This window comes from Talpa occidentalis, unplaced genomic scaffold (assembly GCF_014898055.3).
Source record: "Talpa occidentalis isolate TD23 unplaced genomic scaffold, MPIMG_talOcc4v2.1 talOcc4.4, whole genome shotgun sequence".
NCBI classification, from domain to species: Eukaryota; Metazoa; Chordata; class Mammalia; order Eulipotyphla; family Talpidae; genus Talpa; species Talpa occidentalis.
Window position 1 is genome coordinate 126,167,475 of NW_023604295.1, and position 25,953 is coordinate 126,193,427.

Below are 25,953 nucleotides of genomic sequence, written 5' to 3' on the forward strand. Positions count from 1 at the left end.
AAATTAACATGAAGTTAGTTTTAGGAGCCAAGCTTTGCACATATTCCCCTCTCCTCATGATTAAATATGTTAATAAACTATCTCCAGTAGTTTGAACTAATAACCTGAGCCCCCTCATTAGGAAGCCTCCTTGATAAGATTATGGTGAAGTTTTCACTATGTTCCAGGCACCATTTTAAATGATATATACATATATATATATATATATATATATATATATATATCTCAGACTATTTATTTTCACAACAGCCCTGGTTATAGTGTGTGGTCATTTTCTCAATTTTACATATGAGGAAGCTGAGGTATAAAGTTATGAGTTGAGCATGCCAAAGGTTATACAAATAATAAGTGGCATAAGCAGGATTTGTATATAGACAATCTGGCTCCAGAGTCTCTATGTTTAGCCCATATTATACTCCCTCTTTACTCAGGCTGATAAATTGTCTTATGTGACAGAGATAGCAAAAAACTTACATAGAAAGAAAAAACAGAACTTTCACTGAAAGTGAAAGTTATTTCACTGAATTATTTCACTGAAATAATGACTAGCTCATACCCAGAACATCTGGCCTCTTGGAAATCTAAAAACATTTTGGAGGCATGGGCTTGTGGTTCAGGAGTTTATATTCCAGCACAATTAAATAGAAGCCCAACATTTGGAACTAATATTGCAAGCTGCTTGGATATGTTATAAGTACTGGTAACATATCTTGGCCTTAGTCTGAAACTTTTTCAGAAGGTTCTTTGGAATTTGTCTCATTTCTAGATTTTTTGTAGAGAAATCATTTCTTCCTATGGAGTATTAACATACATTTTATTCATCTAGAGACTTGTGTTTATATCGTGCATTTTCAATAGCATTATTTTTTATCCTCAAAGCAACTCTAGAAGGACAACTGTTTATGAGACAAAACAATTTGCATTCATCTTTTCATTCCTTTATCTGTTGTTACTGCCTGTTATGGTAACAAGATGCTATAATCATTTTCCAGATGAGGAAACAGGGGTACAGAGAGATGAACGAAATTACCCAAGGAGGCAGAAGCAGGGTTTAGATGTCATATCCCCTCAGTCCCTGGGTAAACCCTAATCGTGCTATGCTGTTGGGAGAGAGACCAGGTAGATGTCCTACACTGAAATCCTGTACTTTTCTTTAGCCGGGCTGGTATCTGCCAGCCCCCCAAGACATGCTTTTTCTTCACTCATCCTTATTTCCCTGGCCTGCAGAGTTCCTTCTTTTTGATCATCCAAGTTATGAACATTCTAGAAGAGAAAGAATAGCTTACCTCTTACCATGTGTTAGATTCAGGCAAGCTGATGGGCCTCTTGGGAGCCTCACTTTTCTCACATATTAAAAGGAGTCAGTATGACCTACTACCACCTTCTGAGAAGGTTTTATTCAAAATAATTCCATGACCATTTAAGTATTTTCCCCTCTTAGTCTAACATAAGACTTGCCTGTTTTGCAGAAATTGCTCTTTAATTAAAACTTTCCTCTGATTAGAAATTTTCCTGCTGTGAATGTTTGAATGAACCCTTTGGTGCTGGATGAAAATTGGAAATATCAGTATGAGCTGATATTTATTTTAATGTACTCATGTATATATAGATATCTGTGTATACACAGCTTAATATGTACACACATATTTTCTAGTTCTGTCTCTTTAGCAGTGAGCATACCTTGATTTCTAAATACCATTTTTCAATAAAAATGACTGATTTTAGGGCTGGGAAAGAGAAAAATACAAGGTGAACTGAGAGCATGATGTAGTATCAGAAAGTAAGGAAATGCTCAAGAAAAAACAAATGAAAACATGTTAAGGGAACAGAAAAGCTAATATGAAAGCACCTCTAATTACCAAAGTTGGGGCAATTTTAGCAATAAAATATTAGCACTATAATATTGTATTATAACCATAAGAATAAAATAAGTATCAATGGTACCATTCTAATATATAAGTGAAGAGAGGGATGAATATTTCTACAGAAGAATTCAAATATTAAATGTAGAAAAGGTGAGGAACATAGAAATTAGAACACCACAGTAACTTGTTATTAGCAAGATCCATTGATAAATACTAAAATTAGGGCAAAAGGTTGATAAATTATATATTTGTATAGATTCAGAGTATCTCCCCCAAAATAGTAATAGTGTGGTGGTTTTAGTATATGTTGGCAAATTCTTTGATACTTCTTCCCATGGTAAGTGAAACTTAATTCCTCTCCCAGTGAGCATGAGTTGAACTTAATGATTCACTTCTATTGACTAGAGAATGGAACGAGAACACTTGCAACTTTACAATGGAAAAATTTGGCAGATAACACCTTACTGAGTGATCAAGATAAATACCATAAGTCATGTTGACATCATGTGTGCTCTGATGTAATTCAAAGAATACCTCTCTGGTATCCTTCTCAAAAACCAAAAGCCCAAATCAAGAGGCACCCTGTACAATGTCTGACCAGTATTTTTCTAAGTATCAAGGTCATGAAAGAGTGAAAACATGAGAATACTAAAAATCTGTTATAGATTGTGGGAGATAGGGAGGCACAATGACTGCATGTGATATGGAACCATAGAATTGGAGCCAGAAGCAAAAAGGATCTATAGAAGGAAAAATTTCTCCTTTTAGTATCTCCCCGCTTAGTATCTCTGGCTGGGCTAAGAATTACAGTGATAGAGACTCTTTAAAAGGAGGAAAGCTGCAATTTTTATTAAATGTTTACATTTACATGAGGACCTTCCCTAGATAAGACCTAAGAAGTAACCAGAGCAGAAATCTTCCATTTTCCACAGCAGGAAAATTTCTTTTTTTAGACAAAGAAATGATAGATTTGTGAAGAAATGACAAGACCAAAAGTTTGAACTCGTATTTCTTCTATTCTTAATGAAGATCATTCAAGGGATCACCTCAGTTTTCAAATGTACTGTAAGATTAAAAAATTAATTTATCCCAGCTTATATAGTAGGAGAAAAATGTCTGAAAAATATATAGTAGGAGAAAAAAACTTCACTATCTGATGTTGCTGCAGAGAGGAATGACCCCTTTCTTAATTTTGATTTCGTTTCCTGAAGATTGAGAGGGCCTAGAATGTGTGATCTATAAAGTCCCTTCAAGATCAGGAACATGATTGATTGATAGCTTTTTTTAAACAAAAGTTTAGGGCCTCCCTGGTGGCGCAGCGGTTGAGCTCTGGGTTGCGAAGCTGCCCGCAGCCTCTGCAGCGCCGGTTCAATCCCCGGCTGCTCCCCGGCCACCAGAGGAGGGTCCCACATGGCGCACAGACCTCTCCTGTGGTGCCCGCTGCTCCCCTCAGCAGTGTACTTCAGTCTGCCTGCTCTGCTCCCCACTCTGGCTCTGGTGAATTCTCTTACCCTCCCACGCTTCTGACTGTACCCAGTGCTTGTATAAATAAATAAAAATAAATCTTAAAAAAAAAAAGAGCAATCAGCTAAGAGTCTGTTATGAATCTTTAAAAAAAAAAAAGACAAAAAGCACTTGAACTCTTTAAACAAAAGTTTAATTTTATGCCAAAAAAAGTCATTCAGTGGTTATGAGAAGTCTAATAGTTTCTATTAGATTGTCATCACTTTACCAGATGCCAAAATGGCAGAAGGCCCCAGTGCATGAACATCCCCAACTTCCTGTCTAAACCTTTCATGCCTTCCCCATGCTCTTAGAATAAAGTCAGACACCTTCATTTGGCTTATATAACCTTTCATGACCTATCCCTGGTTTATCTCTCTTGACCCCATTAGAGTAACCAAATCACTTTCATTCTTCATTGCCCTCTTTTCCTGATATATATACCTGAAACTTCCTATTCCCAGAACATTTTGCAGCTGCTGCTTTTCTTCTTCTGTTTCATCACCATTTCTTCTAGAAAGTCTTTCTTGAACCCTCTGGGTCTGAGTAAAGGGACTTGCTAGCACTGAACCTTTTCTCATCACTTGGCATGCTGCATTATGTTTGGTTGCTAATTTTCTGTTGCTTTTTGGGACAGTAAGCCTGAGGAAGAGAACATGTTTATCTTCTTACATCCCTTGTACACAACATAATTTCTGGCATCAAGATGCTCAAATATAAAATTTGAATGAATGAATGAATAAGCAATATTAGAACTGAGTTAGGTTAATGAGCAGACTTTCCACTGTTCACCCCAGAAATATTCAGTGAGAAAACCACCATGGAAATTAAGTTATAATCCACCTTTGAAATGTGAATGTTCTTTATAGGATCATTTTATCATTGATATCCCAAGAAAGCCTCTGAACAGTAAAAAGACCTAATAGAAACTTAGTGTGGGAGGGGAGGGACAGGGTAGGATTTTCAGCAGTGGAAATAACAACAAAGAAACAAAGAGCTTATTGTAGGCAACAAAACTAGACTTGCAATTTGAGCTAATTTAATGAAGTATTTGAGTGACACCTTACTTTGTTTTGTATTTGTTTGAATGGACAGCTATATAGGACAACTATATAGGACAACTATATAGCAACTCCTAAATATTTTTAATTGCAGATTGTTACTAATTTTGGTGATAAATTCTTACCTTAAGCAGAGGTTTATTTGTTTAGCCATTCCACCCCATGTTCATGTCTAGGGTTTCTCATTACATAAGTTGTCTCTTAGTGATAGTAGCAGAGTTCAACAAGGGCCTGGTAAGAGAGTTTGGAGTCTAATGTCATGGTATGTCTACTATGACAGCCATAGACCTGATGCTACTGTATGCATTGCCTGCTCTAGTTGACCTGCTTAAATAGAGTGATGATATATTATTTAGTTGTTTGAAACATCACTTGCCAAATTAAGCATCTTATTTCTCAACTCCATGGGAAAGCTCTGTTAGCCAAGTGATTCCAGAATGTCAAGAGCATTCATTTTAATCAAGTGTCTCAAGTCACACTTAAGATATAAGAGACAGATGATGTTTAGCGCTCTATTCACAGTAACTTTGAAGTATAGCATTGGTTGCTAAGAAACAGCAATAACATATACTTGTGCAAACAATTGGTCTGCTGGGAATTCACATGACTATTTTAATCAGACTTTCTCCCCAGAAGCAGGCAATATCCTCTCCCAATATAATGGAAACATGCTGACTTCTGACTACTTCATCTGTTTTGGTAAAGTGGTATCTCAGGTGAATCTTCCTAGGGACAGCCAAAAAGCTACAATGGCACAGCTGCTCTGCATGGAGCCCTGGAAAGAACGAGTAAAGAGCACATCCATCTTTATATTTGTTTTAGAAGTAACCACCATCTATTTGGGCAATGCCTTTGACAGAAGGCTCCTCTATTATCTTCTCTGGGTTACAAGGACCACAATTTTCATTTCACAAAGAAATCTAAGGGCTTACTTTGAAAGGATGAGACTTTAAGTCTCAGAGCCCAGAGATCCTAAAAACTTGGAAGAATTTCCAGATTCTTGTTACCTAGAAAAACATCTTAAAGCTGTTTCCTGAAATGCCCTTATCTAAGTCTTTTAAAAGAAAAACAATTCAGATTATTTCACTATAATGTACTTTGGAACACAACAAGCATTTCCTTCAGCTCTTAAAATTCATGCAGTGTAGCAGTTAAGGGCAACTTAATTAAAAAACAACCAACAATATCATTAAGCTGGTGAGCAAAGTAAAACTAATCTCAGACTAGAGTCCTACCTCTAGGCTGCAGAAGGCTTTGATTTGATATTTGGACTTTTTTTCTTTTGTACTCAGACCGGAATTTAACAGTGATGGGGGTTGGTTGTGTTCTCTGCACATAAAAAGATGCATTTTCAGAAGAAATGAAAACTAACCAAAGTATGTCAGCCTTGATTTATGTGTAATAAGTAGTCAGCTTCTTTATTGGGCCAGACACCATTCTAAACAAAATGTTCTGTTAGACATAAAATTTCAGTCAGGAGACCCAGATCCCATCTAAACTCCTTCATACACTATGTGATCCCAGGCAAGTCTCTTGAATTTCTGTGGGGCAGGTGCATTCCAAAGACCATCCTTCTGGCTCTAAAATTTCATTATATGTTAATATCTCAGCTGACACAAGTAGAAGCTTGAGTTAATATCTCAACTGAGCTCAACTGACTCAAGTAGAAGCATTTGGCAAAATTCAAAGGAAAGTAATAATTAACATTTGCAAGTACCTACTATGTATTAAGTATATTTTTGCACTGTCTCTCATAATTCCCACAATAAACCTATGGAGTAAGCATTATTTTATTATCCCAGTCTTACAAATGAGAAAATTGAGGAAAGTTAAGTAGCAAGTCTTGGTCTAGGGTTACATATATTGAGACAAATTAAACAAGCTATTAGAGAACTACTTTCACATTATCATCTTTCCTTTTTATTCAGACTCAGGTGCTAATCAGATACTTGGGTTTCCAAATTTTCATCTTGCCCTATGCCAAACATTGCATTCCAGTGTTTCCAGGAGGAATTCTACCTCTGGGGATTTATGGAAATAACATTATGATAACAAAATGATGTTTAGTGAATTCACAAAGGAACTTTGAATGTGGAAACAAGGCAAATAGAAATTTGTGCAAATCTGTGGAGGCTATAGAGGAATTATGCATTATCAGCAATATGTGATGTGATTTGATATGATGAGAAAAGGACGCACATGTATGTCAATTCTCACACCTGTGACACCTTATACTTGTAAAGGCAGGTGGTTTCTGGAAAGGCATCTTCAAATGGTGCAGCCTTAAGTTCTTCCCACAACAAAGTAGTTGATTTAATTTATCTAGTTGGAATTTTTCCCAAGATGCTTATCACATAACCTTGGTGTTCAGAAAATAGTAGTTCTGTTTTACAAGTCAACCAAGTCACACTTGTGAATATATCACCTTTTATGATTCTCAAGTGACTGGTGCTGTAGAGAACACAAAGAACTACATGACACTATGTGCTGAAGAAACACATAATTTAGTTAGAGATACAGTATTTGTGTACATGAAAAAGATGGCTATGCCTTGTAACATGTTTAATAAAACAATACAAATATAGAGTAAGTTTGAAGGTGCTTAAATTATGGGTGCCAAGATTTGTAAACCAATAGCTTTTTAACTAAAAGATTAGAATTTGGAGTTCCAAAAACTATTTGATTCACTGTCATTTAAAATAAGTCCTTTAATCTTGCTGAACAGTGGTTATTCCATTTGTGTTATAGGATGCTGATAGAACATAAACTATGAGGGTGGAATAGCAATCAAAAGAAATAATAAATGTGAAAGAACTTGGCAAAGTTCTTGGAAACAGCCCCTTATTAAGCCTAAGTGTGTGCAGCACGGGTAGAAAGAATTTTGAGAGAGCTATTCTAGCAGTACTGAGAGAACTGAGTATCTCCAGGATAAGGAGCAGGGGAATTCAATAAATAGCAGTTGTGAGAGCAGGTGTCGCAGGGCTGGTGTCCCTAGTCTCCTGTTGACCCTTCCCACAGCTGCTAATGTCAACCAGTACTAATCAACTTGCAGAATGTTAGCTAATGTAGATAGCTCAGCCTATGGGATTATAAAATTCCCACCAGCCTTTCTTATAATCCATATAGGTACATGTAGAGTCGTGACGTGTGTGTTGGAACATGTGATGAATCACCAAGAAAAGAATAGTAAAAATACAAATTTGCCTTATGCAAAGGAAGAGAAGATAGGGTTTTATTTTCTTCCCCAGATCTGCACTTTTGACATGTCACTGTTTTTGATATGTGTGTCCTCTGTGATTTCTCCTATTTTAACCAGGGAGTGAGGTGCTCCCTCTGTCACTTGTTCCAATTGACAATGATGAGTAGGAACTTATCACTCTGACATATTTTGTCATGTTTTCTTACCTATAAATTAGTTTTTGTTTTGTTAAGTTAGGTTAATTCCCAAACCCCATTTTCCTGTAATTTATATGTTTTACAGCATTTATATACCTATGAAAATCTCTGTTTACTTTGGCTGCATTTATCCATGCTCTAAACAGCAATTTTATTTTATCTATCTGCTTAAAGGATCTCTTTTAACTCCTCCTTGATCTTAGAAAGTTCTTGTACCTTACTTAGCATCTTACTGGTGTAATTCTTTCCAAGTGTAGAATCACACATTCACATTCAGTTTTAAGAAACCCATAATCATGATGATAATTAACACGTAACTCTAACTCCGGGCCAGATACTGTTTTATTTGTTACCTCATATCATAACACTAAGAGTAAGTAGTGTTTTTATGGGGAAATGAGTCACAGAGACATTAAACAACTTACCCAAGGTCACACAATTAATAGAAGTAAGGCTGGGTTTCAGACCAAGCCATTGTAGCTCCAGGGCCTCTTTCCTTTAACTGCTTCGGTACTCTCATTCTGCTTCCATTTTTCACTTTTTTTCCTTAGTTCTTCCTCATAATGTATGTGAGGTTCTTTCTGTTTTGTTCTTTTATTTAAGAGACTCCAACAAAAGCACAGATGATATAATAGCTACTTAAAATTTTATTCAATATCATTTTTTAGAACACTGGTATGAAAAAAATCCTGGCCAGCATTGAAAAAAAATAATGTTATCAGTGCACGTGTTTTCACTATATCTTTTTTTTTAAGGTTTTATTTATTTATTTATTTATTTTTAAGATTTATTTATTCATTTACACAAGAACCGGGGTAGAGGCCGGATGTGCGGGAGGGTGAGAGGATTCACCAGAGACAGATCGGGGAACAGGACAGGCAGACTGACAAAATACACTGCTGAGGGGAACAGTGGGCACTACAGGAGAGGTCTGCCGCACCATGTGGGACCCTCGCCGGCCGGCCAGGATCGAACCAGTGCTGCAGAGGCTGCGGACAGCTTCACAGCGCGATGCTCAACCGCCTGCGCCACCAGGGGAGGCCCTGTTTTCACTATATCTTTCTGCTTAAAGTTGCAGTTCCTAAGAACCCCTCAATCATGTTAAGTCAGAACATACTGTATAAGGTTTTACTTCTGATATTACTACAGGAATTCTTGTTCTGAAGAAAAGAGTGAGAATTAAAGAGAACATTCCTGATTTATAGTCACCTTGTTTGTTGACGGCTGTCGAGAACTGTGGTGATCTCCTGTGGTTGCCAACTTGAGACAGAAAACATTCTTCAGGGCAGGTGGGTTTGCCTTAGACACCATGCCTCAGGTGGGTCATCAGGTTAAAGTCATAAACTTCATGAGCATCTGACCTCTAGAGAAGTCACAGTATTTGCTGAGTCAGGAGTTCCTAGTACTCTGTGATGAAGAAAATGCTTCTAGAAAGCAGAAATGGTCAGAACAGAAGAACCGACCTCATTCAATAAAATCATATGGTTCTGAGTATGAAACAGAATATGTGTGTGGTTCTAGTTCTCAAACCAGAGACACACCTGAGGAGTTAGACTTGGGTCTCAAACGATACTTCATTTTCATTCTATGTTGTTTCTTCAGACTCATTAAATAAGAAAACATTTTGCTTAATGGCTTAGTATCTTCACTTCCATTATCAAAATCCCTGGCACTTGTGGGGCGAGAGGGTATATGTACTGATGACTATATTAACTGTAAACAAATCAGATTTCAAGATAGGTTTCTGAATATACCCATCGCCTCTTCCTTCACTTCTCTGCATCCATGTAAATAGGCATGATATCTGAAATTCTAGATTGAAATAAATCTTTTTTTGGCATAATTGACATTATTTGCTGTTGGTTTAATAGGGAAAGAGGGGTGTGGGAGGGAGAGTGGAAAGGAAAGAGGAGAGGAAGGAACATAGGAATGAAGGAAAAAACAAAAAACTTGTAGTACTCCCAAATTTGTGACATTGAAGGACTTGGTAACTTTTTTCAATATCTACCATTCTGGACTTGGGCTCAGTAATTTTTGTTTACCTTTAGTTAGTGCCACTCATTTAATATTTAAACACCACTTAGCAGGAAGCTGAGGATTTTGTATAAACTGAAGCACTGAAAGGAGATGGTGTCTAAGTTGTGACATGAAGTTGACTTTAAGTCTTTGTCATGAAGAAAGGTTTCAGGAAGGTGAATGGGAAGAGGCGCCATTGGGTACTCCATTCTGCATCAAACACTAGATAAGGCATGGTTTCCAGACTCAACTTCCTAGAAGTCACCGAGCCTAGGTTTCATTCCAAAGAGCTGAAACATTGCTTTTCCAGGCATAGATTAAAAATATTTTAGCCCTGGACCATGGAGCCAGGTCCCTTTAATTAGCACATGACTGCACTGAACATCTTGGGCCTTTGAAAGCTTTCCATATACAGAAATACTGATGGAACTTTTCCCAGCATGAGTTTCCGCAGTTGACCACACCTTGCCTACAACCTCAGTTGACTTTAAGGATTGTCTCTCTATTCTTTGAAAATCAATCAACCCTGCAGTCCTTCCTCACTTACGCATCTGGGTCAGTCCAGCAGTCCTCGTGCCAAACCCTAGTCCTTGTGTAATTACATCTACCTCATTGCAGGACCAGATGAGTTAATAAACTATGTGCATTTGAAGCATGACATAACATTAAGACCTCACTGCCACGTGAGCCCCTGTTAGGGCCTCCTAAATGCCCTTCCTGCTTTCACCCTGCTACCTGAGAGCTATTTACCACATAAAAGCCAACGTGATCTTTTAAAAATGAATATAATTTTTGCCATTTCATTGCTTAACATCCTCCCAACTGAATAAAACCCAAGCTCTTCACCCAACTCTGCATAGTTCTGCATGAGGTATTCCTGCCTCCATCTTGGATGTTAATTTGCATAGTCTTGTCCCTTTGATTCAACCACACCAACCTTATTTCCTTTTTTAATACTCCAAGTACCTGCCAACATTGGCACTTTTGTGCAAGCTATTTCAACATCTTGGAAATGGTCACACAGACATTCACATGACTGACTTGTTCACATAATCTGAGCTCAGCTTAAAATCCTCAGAGGTACTTTTTAATGGTACTGTCTAAAGAAGTCATCAGTCATTCTTTATGTCTCTTGTTTATTTGTTCTTTATCTGTCTACTCCCATTGAAATATAAGCTTCGTGAAGGCTGGGAGTTTTCATGTCCTGTATTTTTTTCTTCCCCCAGTCCTAAAGTAGTCCCTAGGACATAGTAGATGTTCAGTTAAGTTTTATTGAATGGATGACAAGTGGCAAGTGCTTGAACTAATGTTAGTTCTTACTATTATATTATGGAAAAACAAAAAGGTGAGACCTTAATATGACTGTGGTTCCATTTGGTCCTGATTCCACACAGTGATACATTCTAAGAAAAAACTGTCTTGCAAAAAATATCACTCAGAGCAACTAGAATCTTTGTTTATTTCCTCAAGAAAATGCCCAAGGTGGAAGGGTAATTGTTCACCTAAAACAAAACTTGTGTAAGTCCTGCCTTACCCTTTCTACCACTCATCTTCACTCATGGCGGCTGCTCCATCAATTGTATATGTCTATCTCCTTGCCAACTCCCAAAGAACTCTGAAAAACCTGTAGGCTGTATGAGGGGTCCAGGTGTTGGACCCATTTTCTGAATCATTATCATAAAGTCAGGAGTCATGCAGGCACTCTTGGAGCCTAGGGATAGGGGCTGTGGAGTTCAGGCTGGGGTTACTCATAGGGCAACAGCTTTTGTACCTGCTACACATACAGCAATAAAAGACAAGCTGAGTCAGATTGTCGTCAATTCTAAACTGAATGATTTTAGGAAAAACTACTAAATAACTCTGCTTGAGGAGCACTGAATGCTAGGAACTTTTTACTAGGAAAGATCTCTTCATTCTAGGTGTTCTACCCAAAAACTTTGGACCCAGGATAGAAGAGCTCCACTATTGCAAAACTTATCACTCAGGACCTATTGACATTGATTAAATGTTAAATGTAGTTATTAACTTGCTTTATTTTGTTTTTAATCATTATGGGCTAGAAACTTAACTGCAAAGGGAAGAGGAGAGGCAAAGAAAATCAGCCTGCATATGTAGACCCAAATCTTACTGCACAGACATAACAGTATCCTGATTCCTAAAGTGGGGGTCAAGTCATATTATATCCCTGACTCTCTTCTCCAGGGGTAGGTTCTGGCTTCTAGAGCCATTGATGCTGTCTGTTAACCCCTCTTAATGTACCACACACTTTTGCAAGACCCTGAAGATTTCAGAATGTGGTCTGGGGGAAGGAATGCCTTACTCTGAAAAATCACCAGATCTGCCAAAGCGGCTTTCCTGAGCTCTTAGCTTCATTAGCATAGTGCTCCAACCAGCTGACCTCAACTGACTCATCAGGTTATAAGAGGAGATGGGAATAGAAATTATTTCCCTGGGGGATCCCAGCTAAATAATAGCTATCATTTGTATGCAGTTAAATGATTTGCAGAATAGCATAGCTCAGAGCTCCCAGCTGTATTCTGTGTGTTTATTTCTGGCAGCATATGAAAGATTTTGCTGGGAATGTGACTTTCTAAAGGTAATGTGGACATTATAGTAACATCTGAGGCTGGAGTTTTCTCTCACCCCATCTAGATTTTGGTCTGGAGGGCTGCATCCTAGGAACCTAGGTTTAATGGCTATTGCCTGCTTTCCAATCACATGCTTGTCAGTTCTCCCATTTCTACCTGCCACAGTCTTGAGCTCCTGGTCTATATCCCCCAGAGAGTGGTGCCAAGGGAAAAAGCTAGACATAAATATTCATAAGGGGAAGAGAGACTCAGAGGTCTGAGAACCCTTTTTCTGAGATGTGCCACTGGCTTCTTCCCTTGCTTTTCATTTCCTCTATCCTACCCTCTTAGAGTACATTAACATATAAAGTGGTCATTATCTACATCCAATGGAGAAAAGGCAGGAAAACATGGAAGGGAACAACCAGGAAAGGTATGAGAACCACACATGATCTCCTGGGATGGCACAATGTTTCCCAACCCAACTTACCCACTAATGAGTAAATTGTCCCAAAATTCCTCACACGCTATGGGAACAAAAGAGGATTGGATATGGAGAGCAGAAAACTAAATGTAGAAACAGCTTTCGTGATTACAGTGGACAGGATAGGAAAGGAGAGATTCCCGTTTACCCTAGCTAGGCTACTAGAAATTCTGCCTTGGACACAGTCATTCAGGGTCTCACACTACTACTACCTCTGATCATCCAAATCTTTATGGACTGGAAAAGTCAGATTTAAAGAAATAATAAGCTGTAGCCTTGAATTTCTGAGAGAGGGAGGACCTTTGCCTCTCTGAGGGTTGGAAGGGGTGATGTTCAGTGGCCTGGATCTGTAAGTCTGGGAATTTTGTCACCTAGTAGATCATCTTCCTCTACTCATACCTTTCTCTTCCTTCTAAGTCAAATCAACTCTGTTGAAGTCACCAGTTTTTAATCTCACACCAGTGATTTGTTCTCTAACAACAACCTGTTTCAGTCTCAACTTCCTGATGTTCAGTTTCCTCACAACCCCAAGCTATTGTTAGCATGTGACCAAAGAGCACCCAGAGACCCCAGATTACTAAGAAGTGCACATTCTAAGGGATTCTTCCACCTACCACACAAAGGCAAAGGAAGCATACTCATGGTATAAAAGATTTTTTAATAGAATTAGTGTGCAGAGAGAGAGAAGAAAGAATATTCTTAATAATAGTTTCCTAATGAAACTCCCCAAATTACCCATCCCCACATGGGTAAGTGGCTAGCCAAACAGGTTTGGCCCAAAGCAGGGCCACCCAGGGCAACTGAGGCCTGAAAGCATGCCACAAGTCTGCACCTTTTGGCAGGGAACAGCAAGTCAGTCAGCTCACAGAGAATAGGAGCAAATGAAAATACAAAATCAAGGTAACAGCTGACATTGTTTCTGCTAAGGACAGAATTTCCAGGTGTTTCTCACTCACCTGTCTTTTTCGCCTATCTACATGTCTACATGTCTCTCCTTCACACATTTTCTTCAACTTCCTGGAAACAAGTCAAAACCTGAGAAGCCAGAGCCCCAGAGCTCACCTGCCTTCCATGTTATATAGCTTCACCTGGCTGCTCAGCTCCTACCCCCAACCCAGTTCCCAGAAACTCCCCTACTCAGGAAGTCTAGTTCATGGCATACTGGGTCCCATAGTCCAATGTAGCTGCATGTAAGTGGGGGCATGGAAAATGTCACCTCCTCTTCAGGGAGGTGTGTCTGTAACACTAGGATTTTGCCTATTGTTAGTTATCCCTAAGTTTCATCTTGTAACTTAGCAGTAAGAGATGTGCACTTTATCTCTTCATAGTGTTCTTTCCCTTTCCTTGCATTAGAGTTGGTCTCTAAAATCAGATTAATTCATAGAGCAGCCATTACAACCGATTTATGTGCCTTTTGCATGAACTAGTGGCAATGATAATTTTATTACTATCAGCAAACATTACCAAGTATGAAGTCATAGCAAGAGCAGTGGAAATCAGGATCTCTCCACATGACCTATCCCCATGAAGAGCTTCTTGACTTCTGTTCGGGTTAATTCTTCAGGTGCTGGAACACACTAATGATTTAATACAGTCCTTAGCCCAGCCAATCTCATGAGTCACTTATGAAAGACCGAACACCTTGAACAAGTGGAGAGTCCCTGAGCTGAATAGAGAAAACCTAGTAGTGCATCACTGGTGAGGGTGAATGAAAAAGTGTACTGGAGTTTCACAAGCCAGAGCGAAGCAATGTATGGTAGTAATGAGAGTCCTGGGTTCAGGACCGCCCCCTCACTCTGCCAGCTTACTGATATATGATGTCATTAGATTTTTTTCCTGATTTTGTTCAGGTATTAATGACTACTGTGTAGCAGGCACTATACTTTGCATTGCTCATAAAGTCACAGATGTGTAGAAATTTTGCATCTAAGTATGACACCCTTGGCTGTGTTGGGGGGTTCTTGTCAGAATTGCTTCTTTCGTTAACCTTTAAGTGTTCACAGTAATTATTTCTACTGAAAATAACTTTGCTGATAATTACATCTTAAAGTATACATAGGAAAGCCTTAATGTATCTAGCCAGGGTGCCGTATTAAAAAAAGTAGATTGCAATGTAAATGAGGAATGCCCCTAATCCTGTAGGAAAGATTTTTTAATACATTTATATACATAAATAGCAGAATGAAAAAAAAACCACTACTGATATTGATATGAGGAATATAAGGTGTTTATTAAAAATAAATTACTTGAGAGGGGTGAATATTGAATGTCCTGAGAGGTCAGATTGCCATCAGACATGGCCCATGGACATGAACATGGCCATGGACATGGCCATGGTAAAATGGAACTTCCAGACTATAAAGAATGGAAGATAGAAGGAACACCTTTAGAAATTGTCCAGAAGAAGCTGGCTGCACAAGGGCTAAGGGATCCATGGGGCCGCAATAAAGCTTGGAGATTCATGGGTGGCTTTGCAAACAATGTTTCCTTTGCTGGTGCATTATTAAAAGGATTCAAATGGGAATTTGCTGCATTTGTGGTAGCTGTGGGAGCTGAATATTACCTGGAATCCCAGAATAAAGAAAATCACTGCAAATAAAACAGAAGTAACTTAGTGGCTTCTTAATGCATAAAAACAAGATTTCTTAACTGTAGCCTACTTACGTGTGTTAGTCCCTTGAAGAATACTAGTAAGATTTAATAAGTAAGAAAAGGTAATAAATAAATAAATAAATAAATTACTTGAAATTTCACTTGATTCTTTTAAAAGCCACTTTTTTGTATTGCCACTGAACACCTGGGAAGACTATAGGCTTAGAGAGAATGTTAACAAATTATATGAAATATTTCTAGATCACTGCTCATAAGTCAAAAGTGGCAGAGCAGAGTGACTTGAAGGGATGAATTGAAGACAATTTTCAGATCCCTTTCATGAAGATAAAGAAGTTTTTTGAGGTCTTGTTTGCTCCTTTGGGGGCAGAAAGGTAGCCTTTGGGATTGCTTGAGACTATCAAAGGGTTATTAAGCCTGGGCAGACTTAGATTCATTACAAATCTGATGATTCAGAGCAACTGAGAAGAACATTTTGAATTCATTAGCTATAAAGAGAGTTTATAAATCAATAAAAAAGCAATGTCCCATTAAAAACCAAAATGACATTTTACTAAGTGAAAAAAGACATCATAAATGAAAAAAGACAGTAAACTGTCTTGTGCATATGTTCTGACTTTTTGGAAAAGGAAATATTTGCAGGTCTATATAGACTATTAACACTGATTATCATTGGATGATATGGTTCTGGACTTATGTTTAGACTTTGTGTTCTTAAAACTATACTATTTATCTATTTCTTTTATACTCAGAAATAATGATTATAAACAAAACCCTAAAATATTGTCTATGCAGGAAAGGGATTGTTTTATCCTCGCTATCTGGACCATACAGTACAATCACATGAGAGAGCCTGAGAACTACCTATTAATAGATATCTGAGTCTCACCTTGGAGATGCTGACTGAGACTGATAGAGATGAAGCGGCCAAGGAAATTGAAACCTGATTATAGTTTGTGTCATATTAAAGTTTATTGGTGCCATCATTTCCCATATAAACTCCAGATTCGTTGTAACATGAACAAAACCTGTGCTATAGTTGAAAATTATCGCTCTAAATATCCCCCATCTTAGCTTCAGTAATTAGTTGCTCTATCTGGGAAGGATGTTTGATTTCCTGTTAAGTTCCTCAAGGGCTCCAGGGACTTGGAAAAGGGAATTATCTATCAAATACCAGATGACCTTATGGATTAGCCCCAAAGGGTAAAAACAGTGATTCCAACAAAAGACATGATTAGCTGGTTGAATAACAACAGGCCAACTCAGTGCAGATGTACTGGAACAAGGGCAGGGTTAGGTGCTATTATTTTGTTGGATTCATTAATAATACATTCATTATTTAAATACTATTCTGATGTTAACAGTAGGGAGAATTGCAGAGAGGGCTCAACTTTCACACAGCAGCATTCTCATTTTTATTAAAATGTTTTCCTTAACATTTTATGGTAAGATACCTTATTTTCCATCCACTTATAAAGAATGGTCCTGTTGTCTTCCCAGTTGATTTGTTTTTAGTGAATTACAAACTGAGCATTTTTAGGTCTGTTTATGACTCTGTAGAAAAACTAATATTCACATTTCCCATCTATGCATACACCAGAATATGTTGTATAGAAAAGAAAAGGAGGGCCTCCCCGGTGGCGCAGCGGTTGAGAGCTGGGCTGCAAGTTGCCTGCAGCCTCTGCAGCGCCAGTTCGATCCCCTGCTGCCGGGCAAGGGTCCCGCATGGCGCACAGACCTCTCCTGCCGCCCGCTGCTCCCCTCAGCATTGTATTTCATCAGTCTGCCTGTTCTGCTCTCCACTCTGGCTCTGGTGAATTCTCTCACCCTCCCGCACTTCTGACTGTACCCAGTGCTTGTATAAACAAATAAATATTAAAAAAAGAAAAAAGAAAAGAAAAGGAAAGTCAGTTGAGGCCACCTAAATGTTTTTGACCACCATTCCATTTCTGCTTAGTTAAAATAAATGGGAAGTCTCTAAGATGCTCTCTTTTAAAAAGTGTGTTATAGACTCTGGTATCTCATAGCTCTCAATTAACAAAGGTGTAAGTAAGGGACATAAAAGATCACAAATGTAAAAGAGTCAAAATTTGGTACCAATTTTAATTATAAACATATTCAATTTAAAAATGTATTCAATATTCAGAAATACATTACCATTTTGAAACATCATGTAAAAGTATAAATAATTTAAGTATTGAGTGTGTACAAGCATTAAACATACTTTAGCTCCTCAGCAAAGAAGTGGTCAAAATAATAAAATCAGTGTTTTGAAAAGATCAGTCTGTTAAAATCTACTGCTGGGGGTGGGGTGAAGGTGTTGTGGAGAAAAAACAGTATCCCCAAGATTGATAAGTGATCATCTCTACTAGTTAATATATATTTTCAGTAATAGACACCTTCAAAGAGAGATATCCGTGCTGAATTGTAATTTTATGACAAATGCACTATCTATCTGTCTGTCTGTCTATCTGTCTCTCTCTCTCTCTATCTATCTATCTATCTATCTATCTATCTATCTATCTATCTATATTTTGGGATGGTGAAACTTTAGATTGATTTGCCCACTTCTAGATAGCAATTAAACCTCATATCATCTTGACCCATGTGCCTAACAATTTAAGGCAAGTGATGAAAATGAGGCACCTAGAGCAGTGGGTGTTACTAGCAAAATGCAGCTCTGTGAGGTGAGTTGGTCATGAGTTGACATTTTTTCATTATTTTATTTACTCATTTGTGAACCTGAGGTCATTGATTCTGACTTTCTCCTTTATCTGACATTTAGATAATTCACCAGCAAATAGATAGTGATGGTGATAGCTGACTTTCCATTAATCTGTACATCCACATTAGTCCGCCCAGCCTTGTATGAAAGAAGTTAGCAAAGCTATAATAAAAATGGACAAATTTAATATGCTTTCAAAGAGCATCAATGTTACTTGAAGATATTGGGGTAAAAATAACATAAAAATGTTTTATTGATGGTAACTAATTTCAAAATTATTTTTATATTAAAGTGATAGGTACATATTACAGAACATAAAGTAAAATGCACATGCTTTTTAAAAGTTGAAAGAGGAGATTTCAAGGAAATTTCTTTCTCAATGAAGCCACTTTCCATTGTACCTCAAGACTCCAAAGTATGGGATTAGGGAAGAGATGGAATCATCTATATTAGTTCACATGTATCTTCTATTAGATAGTTTTATGTACAAATACTGAGAAGCACTGTATGGGGGACCAAGAAAAACAGCATAAAATTGGGCTAAGTCAATCTCCTTTAGCTATAATTATGAAGGGGTTCCATTCAGTTAACTTCTTCTGAAAAAGTCTAACTTAGAAGTGAGCCAAGCATAAATCAGTAATTGTTTAATTTATGTGGGTTTAACACATAGATAATAGTTTAAAAAATACAAATGGCTAGATTTTCACAACATCCTGATAGAGAATCATTAGTTTCCTTATTTACATACCTTATTGTTTTATTTACTACTTTTGCTGTCATGACTTACTTGGAATCTTGCTGCTAAAGATTCTCTGTAGACTTTGATGGTAACGATGATTATAATGAAAATGACAGTCAACACCTACAAGGTATTTATTATGAGCCAAGCACTGCTCTAAGGATTTTGCATTTAACCCTCACTACAAGCCTATGCGATAAAAAAAATCCACATTTTCCCATTTAGAGATAAAGAAACAGGCAGAAAAAGTTAAGTTTTCCCATGCGCTTACTTACATGGCTTAAAAATCTTAAAAATGGTAGAACCAGGGCCTCCCCGGTGGCGCAGTGGTTGAGTGCTGGGTTGCGAAGCTGCCTGCAGCCTCTGCAGTGCCAATTCCATCCCCAGCCGCCAGGCGAGGGTCCCACATGGCGCAGCAGACCTCTCCTGCCACCCATTGCTCACCTCAGCAGTGTATTTCTGCCTGTTCTGCTCTCTGCTCTGGCTCTGGTGAATCCTTTCACCCTCCCGCGCTTCTGACTGTACCCAGTGCTTGTATGAATAAATAAATAAATAAATCTTTAAAAAAAAAGTTAGAACCAGGATTAAGCCCTAAGTAGTCTGACTCTATCTCCTGCTTTTAGATTTACCCTTTCCTGCATTTCATCTTAGTAACAAACATTTACTGTTTACAATGCCAAAATTCATGAAGTTATTGGCAGTGATTTTGAACTGCTTAAATCACAAACAGTTCTTAACAAATGAGGATCTGATAGAATTAAATAATAATGACATAGTAGGTGTTTCTACAGAGAATCATTTGGCTAAAAAAAGAAAGAAAATGAAGGCCTGGAATAGATTTTTAAAAATTACTTTATGATTGTACTGTGAACATCTTTTGTGAAATAAGCATGTGTGGTATTATTGGGTGTTGCTGTCCAAAAAAAAGCACACTCCAAAAAGCCATCTGTTTTTTATCCAGAGAACTAGTGGCCATTTCACAGTTTTCTTCAGGTAAAGACAATATGTTAAAGTATATTCTTGAGATTTATTTCAGTCTAGTTACAACACAGGAAGCCAGGCAACCATAGGCAACTCACAGTGCTAAGTTTCAGTAAATGTGTAGCAGAGTCTCATCTGCTCCGTCATTTGTCCAATCCCAGAAGTGCCCGAGTGCCATCGCTCTGCATCCATCACTCCACATTTCTTTTTTTTTCCCTTTACCATATGAAGAGAGAGCACCCGTCTACTAGCAACCACTCAGGCACTACATTACTCCTTACGATGCTCTGAACTTGGAGAGAAAGAGAGAGATAGTTTTCAATTTCATTCTAATTGGATTTCCCTCCTTAGTCTTATACCTTCTGAGGGCAAAATCTGCATTGTTTCTAAATAACAAATGCTTAGGATCACTTCTTCATCACTAAAGTTGCCTCTGGACTCAGATTTTGCCCTCTGATGAAGAGATCACACTGCAAAGAGAAAAACATTTTCAGGTGCATTTAAGTAGAACAAAAAAGGATTTTCGGGCCTCCCCGGTGGCGCAGCGGTTGAGCGCTGGGTTGCGAAGCTGCCCGCAGCCTCTGCAGTGCCGGTTCGATCCCCGGCTGCTCACCGGCCACCGGAGGAGGGTCCCACATGGCGCGCAGACCTCTCCTGCCGCCCGCTGCTCCCCTCAGCAGTGTACTTCAGTCCTTCTGCCTGCTCTGCTCCCCGCTCTGGCTCTGGTGAATTCTCTCACCCTCCCGTGCTTCTGACTGTACCCAGTGCTTGTATAAATAAATAAATAAATCTTAAAAATAAATAAATAAATAAAGACTGGTGATGGTTCATGAGTGATTTAAAAAAAAAAAAAAAAAAGGATTTTCAAGGGAGAGATTGTGCTCCAAGGGAAATAAACTTTCAGCAGAAACAGTTAAATGGAAAAGGGGAGATTATTTTCACCATTTGCACACACGACATTGAGCGACAGATACGACAAATTTATCATAAAACAAAGTTAATAAATCACTTCGTACACTTGTTCTCGTTACCTTGCTTACACATTCAAGTGAAGAGAAACTTCATTTTGTAAACTTCATATAATACTTTAACAAAAATTCTTAAAAACACATATTGGCCTGTTTCAGTTAGAGCCCACATAAAAATTAAGACAAGACATACAAACAAAATTTCTGCCTCCCTGCCCTGGAAAGTAGTGATTATTTTAACAGATGTTTGTGCTGTATCACACAAGTAACCATGGATACAGAAGAATGATGCTCCCATAATAGTGAAAATGCCAGCTAAATAATATTGTTTTAAGTTATCTACCAAATATGTGGCTTAAACATGAGAAACAGGACAATGCATAAATTAAAATAACATAGGATATTAGAAAAAAATAATAAATGATTTTAAGGAGAACAAATTCCCCTTCAGAACAGTAAAATCTGACAACTCAGAATAATTTGTCTTATGCCAATAAAAATGAGGAAACTTTCAAAGATACTCTAATCACATTCAGTATCTAGTGATAAAAGCTATATGTAATGATGTCAAGGGGATATTTATGATACAAGTGTCAACAAAGACATACCAAAAACTAATGAAAGAAACGTATGAAACAACTAAGAAGGAACAGGCTTAAAGATTTACTTATTTAAGCATACAGATCTTACTGAAGGGTGTAGAATATTTTCAAAAGATACCAAGAGATGTTCATCATCATAATAATAACAATTTATTATTACTATACTTACACATATTTTCATACCTCACATAATTTTGATAACTCTTGCAAAATTACACAAGAAGTACAAGAACGTCTAATAAACTATCACCATATTAATCTCAAACATTGTTAATTGGTGTAGGTACCCACTTAAAGCAGTTTTGAATTCACTCTTAGGAAATTCTGTTACCAAGAATCTTGACAAAATTATTCAGCGTGTTTGCTCTAGATTCTAAAAATTTGAAAATGGTTAATATTGAAACAATCTAGATATCCAGAGGTCTCTTTACCCAAAGCATTAAGTCCAAGATATTTTAAGCCACAATAAACCTGTGCCTATGAACCCCAGGTCTCTCCCACCTAATACTCCACCTAGTAGATATCATCCTGTGTAGGGAACCACATCTAGATAGATCTGCCACTGAGCTGCCATTTATCTATCAAATGTATCAAGCCTAGTTGTTTCTGCATTCACTTGACTGCTGCTGGTTTTTCATTCCAATTTTAATGGAAAAAGAGCCTGTTTTTCCCAGTGGTAGATCGATTAACCAGACTGCACTGAGGTTAGGGAGTGTTAACTTTTGCCTTTAGGATCTATAGTTCTAAGCAGAATGTAAAAGATTAGATTTTGCTTTTATCTAGGAAAATATATAGGTTTGATTTCTCCACAGAGAGCTTCTCTGAGCTTAAATGTGAACAGGCTCCTTAAAAGACCTTTCAGAGAGAACAGCCTGGGATTTCAGTATGGATTTATTCATGGGCACATCTGTGTGCTAGCAAACCATGAGAAGGGAATACTAGGAGTCCCAGGATCATTAGATGGTGGTATACCTGGCCCATGTTGTGGTTTTTATGTCTGCTGGTATGAAAGTTCATGATAAGAACTTTCTTTTCATGTTTTAATAGTCTTGTAGCCTTAAACACTGTTTTATGATTTTATTTGCCTATGTGTGCTAGAGAAATTGTTTCAGTCAGCAAACCTCATTCTCTTGTCCTGTGAGTATGGGGCCTGGCTGGAGGTCTGCTGGATACACCTGTCCTTTCAAAGAAGCATTGTGGAGTCCAGGGAAGATACTTCTTGTAGAACAACCCCCAACCAAATATGTCCCCTTTTTATAATAAGCATTCATATATTTCATTTCCATCATATTTTTTCTCCCCCCACCAACTTTATGGAGCTATAAATGACATATGACATTGTGTAAGTTTAAGTTGTATGATGTGTTAATTTGCTATATGATATATTGCAAATGACTACCAGCATACAGTAAACACCTCCATCTTTACATAATTAACTTTGTGAGTTTGTATATGATGAGAAAATTTAAGATATATTTTCTTAGCAACTTTCAAGTATATAATATAGTTTTACTAACTGTAATCACTGTGCTATGCCTTAGATCCCCAGAACTTACTCATCTTGTAACTGGAAGTTTATGCTTTTCCATGAACATCTTCCCATAACCCCCAGTCCCTGATTACCTCTATTCTACTTTCTGTTTCTGTGAGTTTGACTTTTTTGGCTTCTGCATAAGTGATGTCATATAACATTTGTCTTTGACTTATTTCATTTACCATAAGACTCTCAAGGTCAATCTATGTTGTCACAAAAGGCAGGATTTCCTTCTTACGACTGAAATAAGAATCACTGTGCGTGTTTGCCACAGTTTCTTTATCCATTCATCTTTTGGCAGGTAGTAGATTGTTTCCATGTGTAGGCTATTGTGAATAATGCTGCAGTGAACATGGAAGTACAGCTATCTCTTGAGATCCTGCTTTCTTTTCCTTTGACTATAAACCAAGAAGTGGAATTGTTGGATCATTTGACAGTTCTATTTATAGTTTTTTGAGGAATCACCACAGTTTTCCGTAGTGGTTGCCCCAACTCAATATTCCCAACAATGGTGCACAAATTTCCCCTTTTCTCCACATCTTCACAATTGTTTTTGCTTACATTTTTGAGGGGATATATCCAGTTTAGATTTATATTTTCCTGATGACTGGAGATGTTGAGCACCTTTTTGCCATTGGCATGTCTTCTTTGGAAAAATGTCTATTCAGTTCCTCTGGATATCTCTTTATAACATGGTGCACCTGACTTAGTTTTGTCCTGTCTTACCCTAGAATTCTCACTGTACTGTCCAACCCAAATATCTATAGATAGCAGTAGCAGATGTTAAACTTTAGCTGGAGGTAGAGGAGACTTTATAATAACAGATAAAAAGTTAAGAACATTTGAATCCTTACTCAGAAATAATAAGTGTATAAATAAGTACATGTTTTCACATATGTTAAACCAGTACATCCTATCCACCTCCCCTTAAATTCCTCTTTCATTGCTGCACATCATTCCTAAGGCATAGCCAACATAGGACTGCATCATAGGGGACTGGCAAGGCAGTGGCTTAAAGCAGGCAAATTATTACAATTTATTATACAGGACTAAATTTTTTTTTAATGCATATTCTTTTTTTTTTTTTAAGATTTATTTATTTATTTATACAAGCACTGGGTACAGTCAGAGGCGCAGGAGGGTGAGAGAATTCACCAGAGCCAGAGCGGGGAGTAGAACAGGCAGAGTGACGAAGTACACTGCTGAGGGGAGCAGTGGGCGGCAGGAGAGGTCTGCGCACCATGTGGGACCCTCACCCAGCGGCCAGGGATCGAACTGGCACTGCAGGGGCTGCAGGCAGCTTCGCAACCCAGTGCTCAACTGCTGCACCACTGGGGAGGCCCCTATACAGGACTAAATTTTAAGCTGGATTGGACATTTAGTTGCCATAAAGGGCATTACGTCAGATGTGATCAGACCTACTGTTTAAAAAGTGATTAAAAGAGAATCATATTTAAATAGTCATATACGTATATATTGTAAACATTTTATTTTAATGTAAATATACATTCATCCAATAGTCTTTTTTTTAAAGATTTATTTATTTATACAAGAACCAGGGTATAGGCCAGATACACGGGAGGGTGAGAGGATTCACCAGAGACAGAGCGGGGAGCAGAGCAGGCAGAAGGACTGAAGTACACTGCTGAGGGGAGTAGCGGGCGAGACAGGAGAGGTCTGCTGCGCCATGTGGGACCCTTGCCAGCCGGCCAGGATGGAACCCGTGCTGCAGAGGCAGTGGACAGCTTCACAGCGCGGCGTTCAACTGCCTGTGCCACCAGGGAGGCCCACATCCAACAGTCTTAATGCAAGGCCAACACCTTTTCTTTGCATATTGGTCTTCTAATTAGAGTTCTGCTTCTTATTTCTGGCTTAAGTCACTCTTGTAATGCTTCATCTATAATTATTAGGTTGTTTTTTCTTTAGTAGGTCAATAAGTCTTTAAGCACTTTCAAAGAAATCTGAATATAAAACCTTAGATTTTTTACAGTTTAAAAATATTTTACAGCTGCCTTAACATGCAATTGAAAGTATTGTTAAAGGAAATTTGCTTTAAGTACGTTCAAAGCATTTGAATTTGTTTTAATACAGGTAACTATTTCTCTTCACAGTCATTTTTTTCACATTAGTAGTATATTTAATAATAATATGTAACTAAAATAAATAATATGACAGAATCAAAGTAGGAGACACAATTCACTCTTGAAAGCAGACAAATGGAGATATCCCAGAGAAAGAACTGTCGTTACCTGACAGTTCTCAGTGTATCAAGAGGGTCAATCAGTATGGTGTAGACAAGGAATGGAGGGTGCTGGTTAAATCAGCAAGTTAATGAAATAGAGATTTGTTTAGAGTGTGAATAGTGTAAGATGTTCTCTCTAACAGTAAATGAGAGCTCAAAAGAGAGGCTAAGCAAGCTATAGATGACATTTTTTAATTACATTTTTCTCTGTTCTTCCAAGTTGCATGCACCATGGGTTAAACTTTGAAAACTTTATAGTTGACCAAACTGTAAATGTGTATCTCTATTTTGTAAAAAGATACCTAATGAAACACTGCTTTTCTGCTGCTCCTTGTACTTGATATTCTTGATAGCATGATTGTCTACTAACAAGCTTTTTTCGTCCTTTCTATATGATTTATGCTAGTTTCTGCTTCTTTATCTCCTGAAAGATCTTTTAAATTCCATCTGCATTGCTGTATATGTAAGGAAGTATTCTTCCTCTCACAAGTTCTCCAGAATTACAGCTGCCTGCTCTCTACTTAATCCAAGTATAGCTTTGCTTTGTTGCTCTGGCTTTGTCTACATTTCTCTAATCTCTATCCTCTCTCAATGTAGTAACCTCTTTGCTTTAACTATAAATAAGAAGAGATGTTTCCAGCTACTTTTTGTTGGAAAGGT

At 37.8% G+C, this 25,953-nt stretch overlaps 2 protein-coding genes across 2 annotated transcripts in view; both read left to right on the forward strand.

Moving 5' to 3' along the window:
- The window catches only part of TMEM108 (transmembrane protein 108), a 233,458-nt gene that overhangs the window by 76,863 nt on the left and 130,642 nt on the right, over positions 1-25,953 (forward strand).
- Positions 15,132-15,563, forward strand: LOC119257913 (NADH dehydrogenase [ubiquinone] 1 beta subcomplex subunit 3-like). Its single transcript, XM_037526289.2, has one exon. The coding sequence runs from the start codon at positions 15,189-15,191 to the stop codon at positions 15,489-15,491; it is 303 nt and encodes a 100-aa protein (XP_037382186.1). The 5' UTR covers positions 15,132-15,188; the 3' UTR covers positions 15,492-15,563.